The sequence below is a fragment of the Elephantulus edwardii genome, unplaced genomic scaffold (genome assembly GCF_000299155.1).
Source record: "Elephantulus edwardii isolate Elephantulus edwardi_28Jun2011 unplaced genomic scaffold, EleEdw1.0 scaffold00075, whole genome shotgun sequence".
NCBI classification, from domain to species: Eukaryota; Metazoa; Chordata; class Mammalia; order Macroscelidea; family Macroscelididae; genus Elephantulus; species Elephantulus edwardii.
This window is the reverse complement of record NW_006399825.1, coordinates 12,470,131-12,486,015: the sequence shown is the minus strand read 5'-3', so window position 1 is coordinate 12,486,015 and position 15,885 is coordinate 12,470,131. Positions and strand designations below refer to the sequence as shown.

General features: G+C 45.0%; 1 protein-coding gene across 5 annotated transcripts in view; it reads right to left on the bottom strand.

The window, feature by feature from the left end:
- Positions 1-15,885, bottom strand: part of NRP2 (neuropilin 2) — a 147,008-nt gene that overhangs the window by 18,324 nt on the left and 112,799 nt on the right. For 2 of the 5 annotated variants that reach the window (XM_006889115.1, XM_006889116.1), the window contains exon 16: positions 2,648-3,577. The exons of the other annotated variants lie outside the window; for them this stretch is intronic. In XM_006889115.1, the coding sequence (XP_006889177.1) occupies positions 3,297-3,577 (281 nt within the window). In that variant the 3' untranslated portion in view covers positions 2,648-3,296. Of the gene's footprint in view, positions 1-2,647; positions 3,578-15,885 lie in introns of those variants that run through there. 5 annotated transcript variants of the gene reach the window in all.

Genomic DNA, 15,885 nt, shown 5'->3' with positions numbered 1-15,885 from the left:
TTTGTATAAAAATATCATCCTTTTATTACATTCCACACAATACATTTTCAAATAGTTTCCAACGTCCACAAGTTATTTTGACACACAGGCAACTGAGCGATGCAAAGGGTGTCACAGTTACAGGGAGAGGGGGCAAGAACAGGAAGTAAAAATCTTGACGTGTTCTCGTTTTGCTGTTGTTCTTTGGTAACTTTGGATTAGTTAGGTGTTTGCTTGCCTGCTAGATTCATGTTCGAGACAGAGTCCTTGTACAGACGGGTGTTACTGGATTTCCTATCCAGTTCTGGCTTTAATCCCCAATTTACAGGACCAGGGAAAGGGGACAGTTTTACTTAATTTCAGCAATATGGTTTGGCAATGGGAATGCTATGAATTCCCCCCTTTCCTGCCTCAGCCACTAATTAGGTGATAACAATTGCTAGTGATCAAGGAAGAGGCTGTCACCTCAGAGACAAGAGGATTCCTTCTGGAGGTGTTGACAGTGGAATCTCTACTGGGACAAGACGCTTTATCACCTCCTAGTCAGCTGAGTCAGGCCCTGGATGCCTCCATTCGTTTATAATCTAATGGTTAGATCACATCTTTGTCTTCCGAGAAGCAACTCTTAACACATGCATGCATGCATTCACCTGTCCAGGTTTCTTTTCCTAAAAGAAGAGTGACCCCTTCCCTCTCTCTGGAAATAAGGAATTTTGCTGTTTAAAGCTGCAAGGCATGACATTTCTACAGGACTGCCTGGTTAGCATAGTGCCCGGACAAATACTCTGAAAGGTGTTAGGGCTGGGAGAGTTGGATGGAAAGAGAAGGGGAGAGGGAGAGGAAGGAGCAAGAGGAGGGAAGGAAGAAGGAGAAAGATGGAGGGAGGGATAAGAGTGGAGAAAGAGAGAGAAGGGTGGGGAGAGAGAGGATTCTTAGCTTAAGCATAGCTTGGGATTCACAAAGATTTGAGCAGTCCCATACTTTCAACTCTGCCATGTACATAAGGATGATGTGTTTCCCCGCATGGGGCATCAGATAAAGATGCAGCAAGTTCACAGAAATTGTTGTCATCTTCTTTTAAAGAAGGGAAATACTCAAGGGTATGTGATAACTCAGCCAGTGGCTGTACTGGCTGGTTTTCCAGGTGTTATTTCTGGCCTCCAGGGACATCTACAGGGATGCCAATCATTTCGAGGGAATGTCTGGCCCCAAACACATAGCTGGCCGTGGATGTTAGCACACCTGAGAGGACGAAGCCCTTGGTGACCTGGCGGGGGAAGGCTCTACACAGACTCCCGGGCTGTCCCCTCCCCCTCTTCCATCACCTGCTGGGTAGACGACTTCTTGAGATTTCAAGGTAGCTCCTTGCTTGCTAGCCTTTCATCTTTCCTTTTCTTGGCAGGGTTGCGGTGGTGGAGCCCGAGTAGCTCTTTGAAACAGAATAAGAGTGGGAGAGCAACGTTCTCTCAGGAAGATGAAACGAACCAGATGTGAAAGTGAGTGTCGGCTGCAGGGATCTATCTAGATATGCTGAAGGAATGCTAAAAGCCTCTCTCTCCAAAGAAACAAAGCAAAACAAAAAATTCATTTTAGAATTCTGTTCTCCAAGGGTACCTTGCGGCTTTCAGGCCAAGCAACCAGCTTTGGGGGAGATGCCTGTCCTTCCCCACTGGGTTCCTGGTGGGAAGGGGAGAAAGAAACACTCCCAAGGCTGAGCTTCACCACAGTGAGAAGCTTGCTAAAAACACACATTTTTCTTGTCAATGGAATGGACTTCAGTATTTAATCCATCCTTTCTTTGCTTATCATCTTTAGACATTTTCTCTAACATAGCTCTCCCCACAATACTTAGAGGACAAATGGACAGCATCAGGCTTATCTTCATTAAACAACCTCTTTTATGATGTAGGAACATCAAGGTCAGCCTCATGAGCGAGGGTCTATCTGCCAGATGCCACTGGTGCTTTGAGGGGTAGGATGGCACACTAGTACTTTTATTATTTTTTTTAAATTATCACTTCCTCTTTTCTTGTAATATTTAAATAAGTCAGGTGGACAGCTTTATATTTGAGTGGCTATAGATTCAGGCACACATTAGCCCGTGAAAGGAAAGCAAACAATCCTTGTCTTCCCATATTTTACAAATACGATTATGATGATTAATGGCATACCAAAGATTAGGGTGTTTCACCTTCTCACCCAACACCACCCCAAGTTGGGCCCAATGAGCCCCCGGGGTGAGGACACTTTTCAAAGCCATCCAGTTTTCCCTTCTCCTCCTGCTCCGGACTTATACAAACTACTGCTTTTATTGTACAACACACTCAGATTTGTTATTCTCTATGACTTACTCCAAGATTGGATTGACTCAATAACAGCTAAACATTCATTATGAGATTCTCTTTTATAAGGCAACATGAGACAGATTCGCTTTAGGGCTGGAAGGAGAGATGGTTCCGTTTGTGCCCAATGGCTGTAACTCGCTATTTCAAAGATAACAGGAGACATGACATGGGGAGTCATCACGTCTAGTCCATTGGTGGAACCTTTTTTTTGGGTCAGGTGGCTTGGGGCAGGGACAGGAAGAGTCACATTTTATTCCATGTGACCTCTATTTCTTTAGGTACCTGGAGATGATAATGACAGCCAACAGAAACCCAGCCATAGCTAGATAAGGCAACAAAAAGCTTCAATCTCTTCTCCAAGTAAACAAAACTAGTACAGTATATTATTTTCTTGTAAAATGTACCCCAGGAGAAGTAACGCAAAATTAAAGGGGGCCCTCACTGAACATACTCACACGCCCCCACACGCACCATGAACCAAGCACTCTCTCACACACGCCCACACATACATACAGCTACCCACACACGCGAATGTATATACTATGTACAGACACACAGATCCAGGGTCCCCATCAAGTCTCCTGGCAGGCTGCCCACCGAGCAGAGGGATGGGATAAGGCAAGGGGAGAAACAAGGAACCAGTCTCTGGAACAAAACCAGCTGAGCCTTGAGTTGTGAAGTGCTTAAGGGTGGTGGGATCTCTTCTCATAATAATCCAAGATGCAGCATTAGAGTTGAGTGGTGTTGGTTTGGAATCAACAAATGAAGAAGAAGAAGAAAAAAAATAATAAAAAATCAAGAACCCAAGGAGCAATGGTTGGGATGGATTAGAGTACACAGGGCTTGGGGACCTGGGAGAGCGATGTCTGCGAGTTCACACAGAGACTAGGCGAGAAGAAAAAAGTGCAAAATTGAGGCCACATGTTTGCAGTTTTTCTCGTTTGTTTTGGGGTGCTGTCCTTGCTTCGGCCCTCAGCAGTGGGAGCCGCGGTCTTGCTCTAGCTTAATTGTTAGGGTGGGCTCCACCGCCAGAGGGGCGCCGTTGGTGTAGTGGGAGGTTTTGTAGGTGATGGAGTGATCAGTCTTCTTGGCCGCATAGCGGAACCGGTGGTAGTGGAGCACCAGGGCCAGCGCGACGGAGACCAGCACCAGCACGGCGCCCCCGGCGGCTATTACGTAATACCAGTAGGCTGGGATGGGCTGCACGGGCACCGTGTCCACTGTGGGCTCGGTCCCTGGAAGGAGCGTGCCTCCTGGTGGAGAGACACAGAAGAGTGTTGCTAGGCTGACAGCATGCAGACTAATTAAAAAAAATTAATTAAAAAGAAAGAAGAAACACATACATGCTTCAGAGCCAACTGGGGGAGGGAACTCAAGGGGCACTGGGTCTCTAGTATGTGCCAAGAGCTTTTAAACAATGCAATTTTGTAGTCACAACCTCACGAGGTAGGTACTGTAGACCCATTTTACAGATGAGGCCAGAGAGGCCCAGAGAAGTTAAATTGGCAAAGGCCATGCAGCTAGTACAGTAGCTTTGGTGTTGTTGTCCATAGGAGTCGCACTGTTAACCTTAAAGTGTCACCTTTCTAGTGGTTCGAATCCACTAGCAGCTTCTAAAGAGAAAGGTGGGCAATCTCCCTCCATTGTGATTTACAGCCTCAGAAACCCAGTGAATTTCAGTTGGTTGGTTGTGTGTTTGTTGTTTTTTTTTTTAACTATATATATAGCTAGTAAGTGCCAAAGATTCAACTGTACAATTACAAAGCCTTTTGCTTTCTGTTAAACCACAATGACTCTACAATACACGGAAGCCTAATAATACACACACATCCATACAGGTAAATGATGTTGAAATAACCTCTGGGATTCAGCAAGGTGGAACCTCCAAATGTGGGGAGATACGCTATTTGGGGTGGCTGGCCAGCATTCTTAAACAATGTATTAATTAGGGAGGCTGGCTAGACTTGAAGGTAAATTCCATATTGGCTTGCTAAGGCTCTGTGCCCAGGGACATCAGCCTGGTCTTGTCTAAACAGGTCAGTTACTATTCATCAAGCAATGACTAATGCACCTTCTTTTTTTTTAATTGCATGGAGAATTTAAAAAGCTGATTGGAAGGGATGTTGCAACAACAACAACAACAACAACAAAACTATTGACACAAAATTATGCAAGTGGGTATGTGAGAGCGAGAGTGAGCAAGTGCCTGAGAGCAAAGAGAGAGATCATTCTTAATCACGGAAGAGACTGGGCCTGGAAGAAGCTAGGAGAGGATTTAGAAGGCAATGGTTTACACTGGCTGGCCTCTGGTTGCCATGGAGATGATGTAGTAGATTTAAGCCCAGGGTAACTCTGGGGAAGGACTGGCTAGAGTCCCATTTGAAGCAAAGCAGTACTACAACTTGATTCTCCCAAAGATTTACATCAGATGAGAATCTGGCTCAGAAAGGGGTGAGGAGCTTCTGAGCTCGCCAAAACCAGACATGATCTTTACTTCTGAAAAATGATGTATGCTTAACCTATGAAAAATGTCTCCCTAGCTGCTTGTATCAAGTGGTGGTGGCCAGGAAAAAAACGTGTCTTCATTCCCCCTGGGATGCTGCTGGAAGGGAACTCTGAACAGGAGGTGCCTCCACGCATCATTGGTCCTACCCTGTGGGCGTGACTCTGGTGGAGACACAGGCAGGGCTAGGGCTCACGCATGTGTTCTGCCTCTCCCGTGAGACTCGGAGCTCCTCCAGCAGAGGAACTCATTCTCCTCTGGGTTTCCATGCACAGATGAGGTGCTCAAAAATGCCAGCTGAAGAAATGCCTGGCTTGAAGCTAAAACACCTATTTCTGAGATAGCGTTCACCAGCACCTATGTCTCAACAAACACTGGAACTCCTTTGTGACTTGGGAAACAGCTGAGAGGTGGCTGTGAAGTGTTCTCGGAGGTGCAAGAAATAAGAATATTTTCCTTGGGCATCTCAGGGGCTGGCTGCCCTCCTTCCTGTCTCCTGTTCATTGGCTTTCCCAGTTGTAGGGAATGTCTTTCTGCTCAGGTGCAGGCTACTTCAGTGTCTCTTGGACCAGGACAGGTTACACAATACTACAAGGGCTTGGAGAAGGATGCGCAGCCTGACAGGCCACACCCAGAGCCCCTGGGGTACAAAGAACCTGTGAACCCCCAAATGTCCCCTCCTTCATTTCTGTATTCTTGTATTATCTGTTCTCTTTTTCTTCGTCCCCTAAACTATCTGACAGCTTTCTATCAGCTTTTAATAATGTTAGTACTGTGGTGAGAAAAGACTGTCCCCCCCTTTTTTTGGCCATATTGGAAATTATGCACAGAAACAGAAAAGAGAGAGCGAGATGCTGAAAATGGCTCCTTGAAATGGCCAGCTTGCGAGTCACAGTGTACTGGTGTCAACTCATTATACAGGTCACCGGGAGTATCTGCTGCCTGGCAACCGCCGGTGGATGTGCCTGCAGGCTCACAAGAAGGAGCAGGAAACAACAAAGTGTGCCGGGAGAGCCCAAAGTTCCTCAGAACTGTCCCCCCTTGCCCCACAGGCACCCTCGGGTTTGCCTCTGATTTGGGTTTGGTGCCACAGTGAGGGCTGTGTCCTCTAATGAGGCTTCGGCTCAAAGGAAGGTGATAAAATCCACAGAGAGAAGCTCCTGACCCACCATAAAGGTAGCAGCACACGATTTTGTCAAACAGAAAACAGTCACCAACCTGCAAACTTTCCTTCCATCACAAGACACTCTGAGCTCAAAGGTTTGCTTTCCTTCAGCCAAAATGCTGCTGTACCACATTAAATGCACCACCCAGGGCTCCAAAGTGCTGGGGTTGGGGAAATAGGAGGCTTTTTTTGAGACTGTGAAAGTGGTTGTGTTGATAAAGTTAGGGTCTAGTGGAAATAGTCTACGCAGGATAGTTAACCATAAGGTGTAGATTACAACTCCAGAATCAGAGATAACGACCCATCACCTCAGAATCCTGCTCCGCCTTAGAAGATAAGGGTCATTTGTGCCAAAAGGTCCCTTCCTTACTATCAATCTGTCAGGTCCAAAATTATCAACATGTAGTAAAAACTTTATGACAAAAGATATCTTCATGACAGATTCTTTCAATCTACCTGATGAACATCTCTAAAGAAATAATAATTAAAAAAACCCACAACAAACAAGTAAGGAAATCAACCAAACCCAAACAGAAAAAACCAAATCAGCCCACACCACTGGACCAATTGGCAGCATCAGGATGGATGGGTAAGAGATTGAGATTGTACACAGCTTTAGTTTGCTTGGCTCCATAGTCAACAGTCTTGGCACCAGCAGCCAGGAAATTAAAAGGTGCATCGCTATGGAAAAGTCTGCTGTTAGGGACTTCTCCAAAGTGCTGAAGAGCAATGGTGTCTCTTTGGAGACTAAGGTGTGTCTGATACAGGCCATGGTTTTTGCAATCACTTGTTATGCACCAGAGAGTTGGACAATGACCAAGGAGGATAGAAGGAGAATTGATGCCTTTGAGCTATGGTGCTGGAGAGGAGTATTGAGAATACCATGGACTGCTAGGAAAACAAACAGATTTGTCCGGGAGAGGGTTAAACCGGGTGGCTCCTTGGAGGCAAGGATTCTGAGGCTCCGTCTAACATACTTTGGACATGTTGTGAGGAGAGACTGGTCCTTAGAGAGGGACATCATGCTTGGGAGGGTGGAGGGACAGCGCAGGAAGGGAAGGCCCTCTATAAGGTGGATTGATTCAGTGACTGGGATAATTGGGGTGGGAGTGTCAGAGACAGTGCGATTGGCACAGGACAGAGCGGAGTTTAGGGCTGTTGTACATAGGGTCGCTATGAGTTGCAGGCGACTCGATGGCACATAACAACAACAACAACATGTTTGTGTTTTTAATGCTATCAAACCGACTACTGTGAAGTTGTGCCATATGCCATTGACTTCCAGTGATCAGTTTCCAAGGCTGTCAATTTTTACAGAAGGACACTTCCCATCTTTCTCTCATAGAGCAGCTGGTGGACTCAAACCATTGACCTTTTGGTTAGCAGTCTTCACACCTACCAAACTACTGCACCAGAGCTCCCTTCTAATAGTGGTGGTCCTTATGTGCCATTGAGGCGCTTGCAACTCCAAACAACTCTGTGTACAATAGGTCTGACCCTGGCCTGTCCTGAGCCAGTCCCACTCACTCCAACACACCTGCCTCCATTACCCCCAATTGTGTCAAAAGAGGAGTTAGAAAGGAGAGGCTAGAGCTAACAAATTGTTCTCTTTCTCCAGAAATAAGTCCTTGGTGACTTGTAGTTGGGGACCAGAAGTTTTTGTGCACATCCTACAGCTAAAAAGAGCCAGTTCCCAAGGGCAGGTAGATTGTACCCATTTAACATCTACTGTCAATGGTAGCTTTCAAGGAGGCTGTGGTAGTGAGATAACCAGAGGAGGAGGGTGGAGGGGTGAGGAGAAATCAATGTCGGTTAAATCCTATCTGAAGCAAAGTGCCTTCCCAGATAATACCAGCAATCTCACAAATCCCAGATGGACTGATGGACAGGTGGGTGAATGGATGGACAGACAGAGGAATGTATTTTAGATCAACTTTCAGACTCCCTGGAAAATGCTGATGACTAACTGGTCCTTCATAGGACAACCATACTTGGAAAATGACTGTTGAGAGATGACTCTGCTGGCTTATGTCTCACTGCTCTGTGAAACAGAGAAAAAGGTGTCCCCTTTGGACAGTTGCCACCTGTACCAGGTGCTCTAGTCGAGGACTAGCTACATTTGAGTCTCTTTTGCCTCCTCAGGCGTAGGGTCAAAGGCGCCTAGGCTAGGTACTCTCAAATACGGGAAAGAGTATGGGTGAGATGTTGGCTTCACCCAGAGCTTGCGATGTAATGGCCTGAACTTGCCCTTGGATTATTCTAGCTTTTTCAGCTCACTTATGAGATATATTTTTAAATGGGGAAAATGCTTTGAGCTCCTGAACCACTTTTCATTAATTTCTGCTGGAGAACAGTTTTGAATATGGCAAAGAACTAACAGCTGTGTCTTAGAGAAAGTGCCGTAAGAATGCTTCTTGGAGACAAAGAAGACAGAGCTTCATCACACATACTTCAGGCATGATGCTAAAGAGGCTAATCTCTGGAGGGGGACATCATGTTTGCAAAGGTGGAGGAGGGTCAGCAAAAGAGAAGAAGACCCTCAATGAGCTGGACTGACACAGTCACTTCAGCAATGGGCTCAATTGTGTCAGAGTCAATGAGGACGGCACAGGATAGGACAAGGTTCAGGTCTGTTGTTCAAAGGGTCACTATGAGCTGTACTCGATTAAACAGCAACAACAACCCAAATCAAATTCAATTTGTCAGTGAAGAACTGATGCCTCTAAATTGTGGTCTTGAATTGTGCCAAAGAATACTGGCTATACCAGGAGCTGCCGAAAGACTAAACAAATCTGTCTCAGAGGAGGTGCAGTGGGAGTGTTCCTTAGAAGGAAGGATAGCAAGACTTTATGTCACGTATTGTGGACATCTTATTAGGAGAGACTTGAAGGACATCATGACTGGTAAAGCAGACAGGGCCAATGAAAAAGACCTTCAATACAATGGTAACAACAAGGGACTAAAATACAGTAAAGACAGAGGATTCTGCAATGTTGCAATGGGGTCACTATGAATGGAACCAGCTCATTGCCAGCTAACAGCAGCTATAACCCCATTCTCTCAGGAGAAGGAGGGGCAATTTCATCCTGTACCAGTCAGATGCAAAAACTCCATTCTTCACAAAGTCTTCTCATTGTATAAAGTAATGAGGAACATGTCTAAACAGTCAATAACTTCAAGTGTATTTGCAAGATTAAGCAGGCTTCCACCTGTAACTTTCTGGGTCCTCTGGAGAACGAGGTAATTCAAATGGAAAGAATCATAATTCTGGGCAACAGTAAATCCTGAGAAGCCATGCACAGGAGAAAATTTCACAGCAGGTAGTGTTCCTTCCATTTCCCTTGGGAAAGTAGGGTTGTGGAATTAACCAGCAAAGGGAGAAATGCAGTTGTATTAATAGCTACAGTGAGTGGACATATCTTGTGTGCTCGTCAGAGATGAGCTGCATGGAATCTTCCTGTTTTTTCCTCAGTAACAATAATTTGGACATGTTGTAAGGAGAGACAGGTCTTTAGAGAGGGACATCATGTTGGGTAGAGTAGAGGGGCAGCACAGGAGGGGAAGACCTTCTATGAGGTGGATTGATTCAGTGACTGGGGTAATCTGGATGGGTGTGTCAGAGGCAATGTGATTGGCACAGGATAGAGCAGGGTTTAGGGCTGTTGTACATAGGGTCGCTATGAGTCGCAAACGACTCGACGGCACATAACAACAACAACAACAACAACAACAACTTTTGAAGAACCTAACATGCTTATCTTCAATTTCAGATGTGGGACCAGAGGACATGAGAGGATAAGAAGTTTTCTGCTGGGGGAAGACTGAGGAGGATGGCAAAAAGGAAACCCAGGCAATGGCCCAGCGTCCTTGAGGAGTTTTCCACTAATAGTAGGCTGCATAACCAGGATGAGAACTAGCTAGACAGAAAGCAGCCTATGATTTAACTCAGCAGCCAGCTAACTGTTTAGTTTGTAGGTTTAACTGGCCTGACACTGTTTTAAAAAATAAAGTTTTATTGAAACACAGTCTGGTCATTGTGTTAGATATTGTCTCTGGCTGGTTTCACACATCAATGGTAACTGAGTACTTGGGATAGACTATATGTTTCACAAAGTCTAAATCTTTATTATGCAGAAATTTATTGAAAAAATCTATGCAACAATGAATGAATGGAAATGCAAGTTCTTTATAAACTTACAATAAAATCGCATTTTTTAAAAAAAGGAAAATCTTACAATAAAATCGCATTTTAAAAAAAAGGAAAATCTTACAATAAAATCGCATTTTAAAAAAAAGGAAAAAAGGGTACTGCTCCCTTTAAGTCTAAGCAGTAGAATCAGAACGAGAAACCGTCTTCTTTAAAGTCGGCTTCAATCTATCTGAGGATTGCTGTGTCAACATCCAGGTTGGGATTCACAGAATCCCTAAAAAAGGGCAAGGCATCTCTCCCACTTAAGTGTCCAGAGTGTTCTCTGAACCTGGAAGAATCAGAAAAAGTTTTGAAAGGTACCAAAGGTGAGCCTGCTCGCTCACAAGGGAAAAAAAAAAAATGAAAAAACGCAAAAATATTTTTACCTATCAGACATGTTTTAGACTTGGTCTATCTGTGATATCCTTTTTGTACTGGTTGAAAATGAAGTGGCTGGTGAAGGGGTGTTTCAGATCAAAAGGGTTCAAAAAGTTTTACACCTCCAGAGAAGTTTACAGAAGATAGTGGAAGAATGTGGGTGCAGCAATTAACCTTGTTTGGAAAGAGAACGTGAATGAGAAATGCATCCTGAGAAATGACTTTTCCATGTTGCTTTATAAGCAGCATTGGGAGGGTCAGTGGAAGGTTTTTCACTAGGCTAGCATTTTTACATTCTCTGTTTAAACTGAAGGAGCTCAGGTGGCCTAGAGGTAAGAAGCTGCACTGCCAGCAGGAAGGCAGGCAGTTCAAATCCATCAGCTGCTCTACAAGAAAAGATGTGCAATCTCCTCCCATGTGACTTATTGCCTCTGCAAACCCCCTGGACGGTCAGCTATGAATGAGTCAGTTCTGACTCAAAGTTACATATCAGTGACGTTTCAACTGAGCGGAATCTGATGCAAGTCATTTTCCATTGCTTCGTATGTGTCTGAAAATTGGACACACTGAATATAGAGGGCAGAAGAAGAAGTAGTTCCTTTGAAATGTGGTATCCTATGGACGGCCAAAAGAATAAATTGGTCTTGGAGAAGGTGCACCCAGCATGCTCTTTAGAAGCAAGAAAGGGAGACACTTGGTCTCACATACTTTGTGTGTGTTGTTAGGAGTGGCTAGTCATTGGAAGGAGATATCTATCACATGTAGAAAGGCAGAGGGTCACAGAAGGTGAGGATAACCCTCAATGAGATGGACCAGCACAGTGACTGCAATAGTGGGCCTGAGTGTGACAGAGATTGGGGTGACAGCCCAGGGTAGGCCCAGGTACAGATCTGCTGATCATAGGGTCGCTGGGAGGCACAGCTGTCTTGGTGATGCTTAATCTGAACTGTTTGGTGACTGAACAAGAATCTAAACTGCCAGTTCTGTCAAATTCAGGTCTGTCAGTAGCCGAAATCTACCGCTTGTCATCCCTTTGGTGATGCTTTGACAGCATACAACAACAACAACAACAACAACAACAACAACAACAACAACATGCTATTGTTAGCGCCCCACCTGGTGGCAAAAATATACACAATGAAATGAAATACTGTACAATCCCATGCCACCTGCAAGATCAGCTGTGTGTCCAGTCATTGTGACCCATGAGGCTCTCACCCACTGGCTACTATCTGGAAGCACATTGTCAGGCCTTTGTTCCTGGTCTGCCCGAGTCTGGACACTCTAGTGAAATATATTCAGCATCTCAGTTACGCACAAGACTCCTCCATCAGAGGAATCGTGGCTGTAATTGAGGCGTATCAGCCAGGAATCAAACACGAGTCTCCCTCCCGGAGGTAAAAGTTCTCCTACGGTGTCACTGGCCCCTGCACTTACGCTACTTTAAAATAAGGAATTTATTCACCCATTGTTGCATATGCTACTTTCTTTAAACAAAAGCTTTGCCTTTGAGTTTTTGCAGAGAAAACAAGTAAAAAAAAGAAAAAGTCTGTCTCCCCTTAGACAAACTGACCTTGGCAGCTGTTTAGATGACTAGTAAACCTTCAGGGAGGGGATGTGTAAGGCTGCTGTGACAGGGCGGCGGCGTGAGCAGGCGAACACACAGAGGATGCCTCGGCATCCCCCCAGGCAAGCAACGGCAGCCAAGCAGTACCCGGTTTACACACATCTGATCTCCATGCTTCCTTGCTCAGAAACACCTAGCCGTAATCTGGCAGCTGGAGCCCCAAGGAGGGGGATTCGCACCCCACAGCTGCCTATCTGGAACCCTGGCAGGGCTTAGGAAGACTTTTCTGCATTTCATCAGTGGATTAGGAGCAAGAACACTGTTTAACCCTCAATGCGTCTCCGAAGTGCTGCTAGTGGAGAAAGCTAGGAGAAGAAGGGAGGAGCCCTGGTCCTCGGTCCTGACTGGCAGTGCCACTGGGGGCAGCCCATCAGGGATGAGAGAGGAGATGGAAGGGTAAGTTGGGCAGGAGGTACCAGGGACTTGGCACTAAATAACAGAACCCACAACAAAATCCAAGGCAGAGAGTCAACATCGACTTGACCCTATCAGGACCCCTAACAGCTGTCTTAACATTGCTCCCCCAACCTCCTCTGCAGTCCACTTTCTCCCAGGTGCTGATGTTCATTGCCTCTGAGTCTATTCCGACTCGGTGGCCTCACAGGTGCAGGGGATGTGACCTCAAGGAAGTAGATCACCAGGCCTGTCTTCTGAGGTACCTTTGAGAGGATCTGAATACTAACCTTCTGGTTAGTAAACAAGTGCTTAACTGTGACACCCAGTGACTCCTGCTGCTTACCCTGGATGAACACTGTGAAGGACAAAAGAAATGTACCTTTGAAGCACTCAGAAATGGCCCATACCTTTTAGTCACTAAAAGGTGATACTGATGTTCCTTTTAGCATTCATCAATGATACACAGCAGTTCTGAGCCCTCCACTCAAATATCACTTTCAACACATGCAGCTGTGCCTGGCATTTTATGGGGCTCTAGCAAGTAGGGTACCAGGCCCAGTCTCTATGCTTTTTCAAAGCCCACAGCCTCTAACACAAACAAACTCTTGCTTTCACTGTGAGCTGCTAAAAATAACCACCTGGCCACCACTGACAGAAGAACTCTGATTATGGGCTTTATATACTTTTATTGGCTCTTCCCCCCTTTTATTCTTTTCCCTCTTATTGAAAAAAAGAACACGTTGGTTAAGAAGAAATAATCCATCACCTTAATTATACCACTTCTCATTTCTTCCTTACTTTTTTTTTAGTTTGTTTTCCCTTTACACAGTTTTTCATTTGCTAGAGCTGAAATTCCAGGAAAAGATATATTGCTGCACTATGTTTATAGACACCACTTTAAAAAAAAAAATAAAAGGAGGAGGAAAAAATGCACGCCCAGTCTACATTGTTTAAAACGTGACTCACTGCAACAGCTAAAAGGGTCTTTTTCGAAATCACATGACACCACCACTTGTTCATTCTCTCTCCTGTTCTCTCTGTATACTTTTTTCCTCCACACCTTGTTTCCCTTCATTACTGACTCACTGTGGTATGCAATCAAAGTACTCCCACTAAGCAGAAAACTCAAGGTGATTTGAACAAAAAGAAAATGTTTTAAGGCAAGAAAACAAGTAAGAGGCAGAAAATGAAAGATACTTCAATGTCTCAAAGAGAGGAATAGCTAATAAGCCCAGGTCCAAAGGCTACTTTTATTGCATTTCCCTAAAGATTTGTCTAGTACACATTGGTCTCTCCCAAAGAATGAGCTTATTTCTGTCTCATGATTAATTTATAAATGGAAAAGGAAAACAACTCGAGTTCTAAAACCACACTGGCATTGTCAGTCTCTATTGTTAAGAGGGTTTCACCATAACCATGTCTACCCAAACCTGACTTCTCCTTTCAGTGAAAAGCGTGCTTAGCTGCCTAGGTACCCATGTCCTGTGATCAACAGAGAACTCCCACTGTCCTGACCAGGAGAGGAACTTTATGCCAATCACCTGGTGAGACAGAGTGGGCATTTCTCCTTCCTCCCACAAATGGGTGACTTTGAATGAAGACACAGCATTGCACCCTGAGGTCAAATGGGCTCCAAGCTGGGCAAGAAGAGAACTCTCAGCCTTGGGTGCATCTGGACGGCTACCAATGTGAAATGCCACTGTGATCCCAATTGTTACTTTTAATTCCAAACTTGGTCTTGCCTCTGTGTTCCTTGGCCAAATCTCTATTCCTCCAAACTGGGTTTTCTCCTTCCAACGATGCTCATCTTCTAAGCCAGCAGCCACAGAGCAATCTTTGCAATCCCCAAACTGCCTTTGCTCAGCCCGTCAGCAGCCCGAGGTAGGCGCAGCGAATTCTTACCTTCAAGTCCCTAAGCCCTGTGTTTATTTTGGCTAAATGAGCACGGCTGCTCTGATTATCTATTATTTATATATTTTAAAGAAGAGAACATGACCTGCCTGTGAAACCTCATGGTAAACACAGCTTCAAGGAGAGCACACGGGCCCTGGTTGACTTACTCTCACAGAAGCGAAGCACTCAGCCACCACCGCCCTTGTCAATCTTGGGCCAGGATATGAGTGGCCAAGAGAAAAACAATGTCTGTGACAGTCGCTGGCAAGACTTCAGCTAGCCTTTCCTGGGAGCTTGGAATTTCAACAATCCAATGGGATTCAGGTGCAAAACATAAGCCCTTCACCAGGACAAGTGTTACCTTGGGTCCTGAAGGTTAGAACTTGAACTCAACCGTAATCCAAGCTGTGGAGTTTTGCTCTCAGCCTTCCTTCCAATCCTTTGGGTCCACATTCAATTAAACCCCACACCCACAGAGCACCAAAATGTGTATGAGAATACACGTCAAACTCTGAAATACAGGCTGGGCAGGAGGGCATGGGGCTCAGGGAAGTTCGGGCAGGTTAGAAAAAAAGAAAAGATTTTCTATTTGGATATTCTTCCACCCAGTGGCTTCATCCCCTCGCCTACTGTCTTGGAAATATGGAGAATGAGTGGCGAATTAGGCAAGATGATTTGAAGACAGAAAGCACATTTAGGTGGCAAAGCAGGAATTCGTCTCTCTGCAGCCATGAGCTGGACAGATTAATGAGAGTGAAGATAACGAGCTCAGACATCAGATATAAAAATGACTTCCCTTATCTCTGAGATGCTGTCACCTGTGGGGTTAAACCTAGATGACACAACCTCACACGATTGCTTGCATAAAATGGGTTATAAAACATCCCTGTCACTAGGTGAGGGTGAGGGTGTATGATTCTGATTCTACACTTGGGACAAAGGAAGGGACACATTTAAAGAGGCTGCTGTTAATGCTTTTCACCTAAATCCTGGATAGAAACATCAAGTGTGCCATTCAACTCATCCCTAACACTGTAACAGCACACATATTTATCATCATCCAAGACTGGAGAGTGGCTTTAAAAAGAAGATTCCTGAGTGAGGAAAGCTCCCAAATTCTTCTCATTTGGCTCTATTAGTGTCTAAGGGATAAAAACACCCTTCTCCACTTTTCAGTCCAGTCCTGTCTTTTAAAGTACTCTACCTCTAGTCATCACACGTATGTCCTTGTTCCTGTTACCAGACACCAGTTCCTGAATTCTATAATTTGTCCTCCTCCAGATAACTGTCCCCTCTGCCTTTTCCCTAACTTCCTTCCCTCACATATCTGCCAGCCAGTGCACCTCACTGAGGGTTAATTGAGATTGCTGCCTTGGTCCCCTGCAACTGGAAAGAAATCATCTTCAGGCT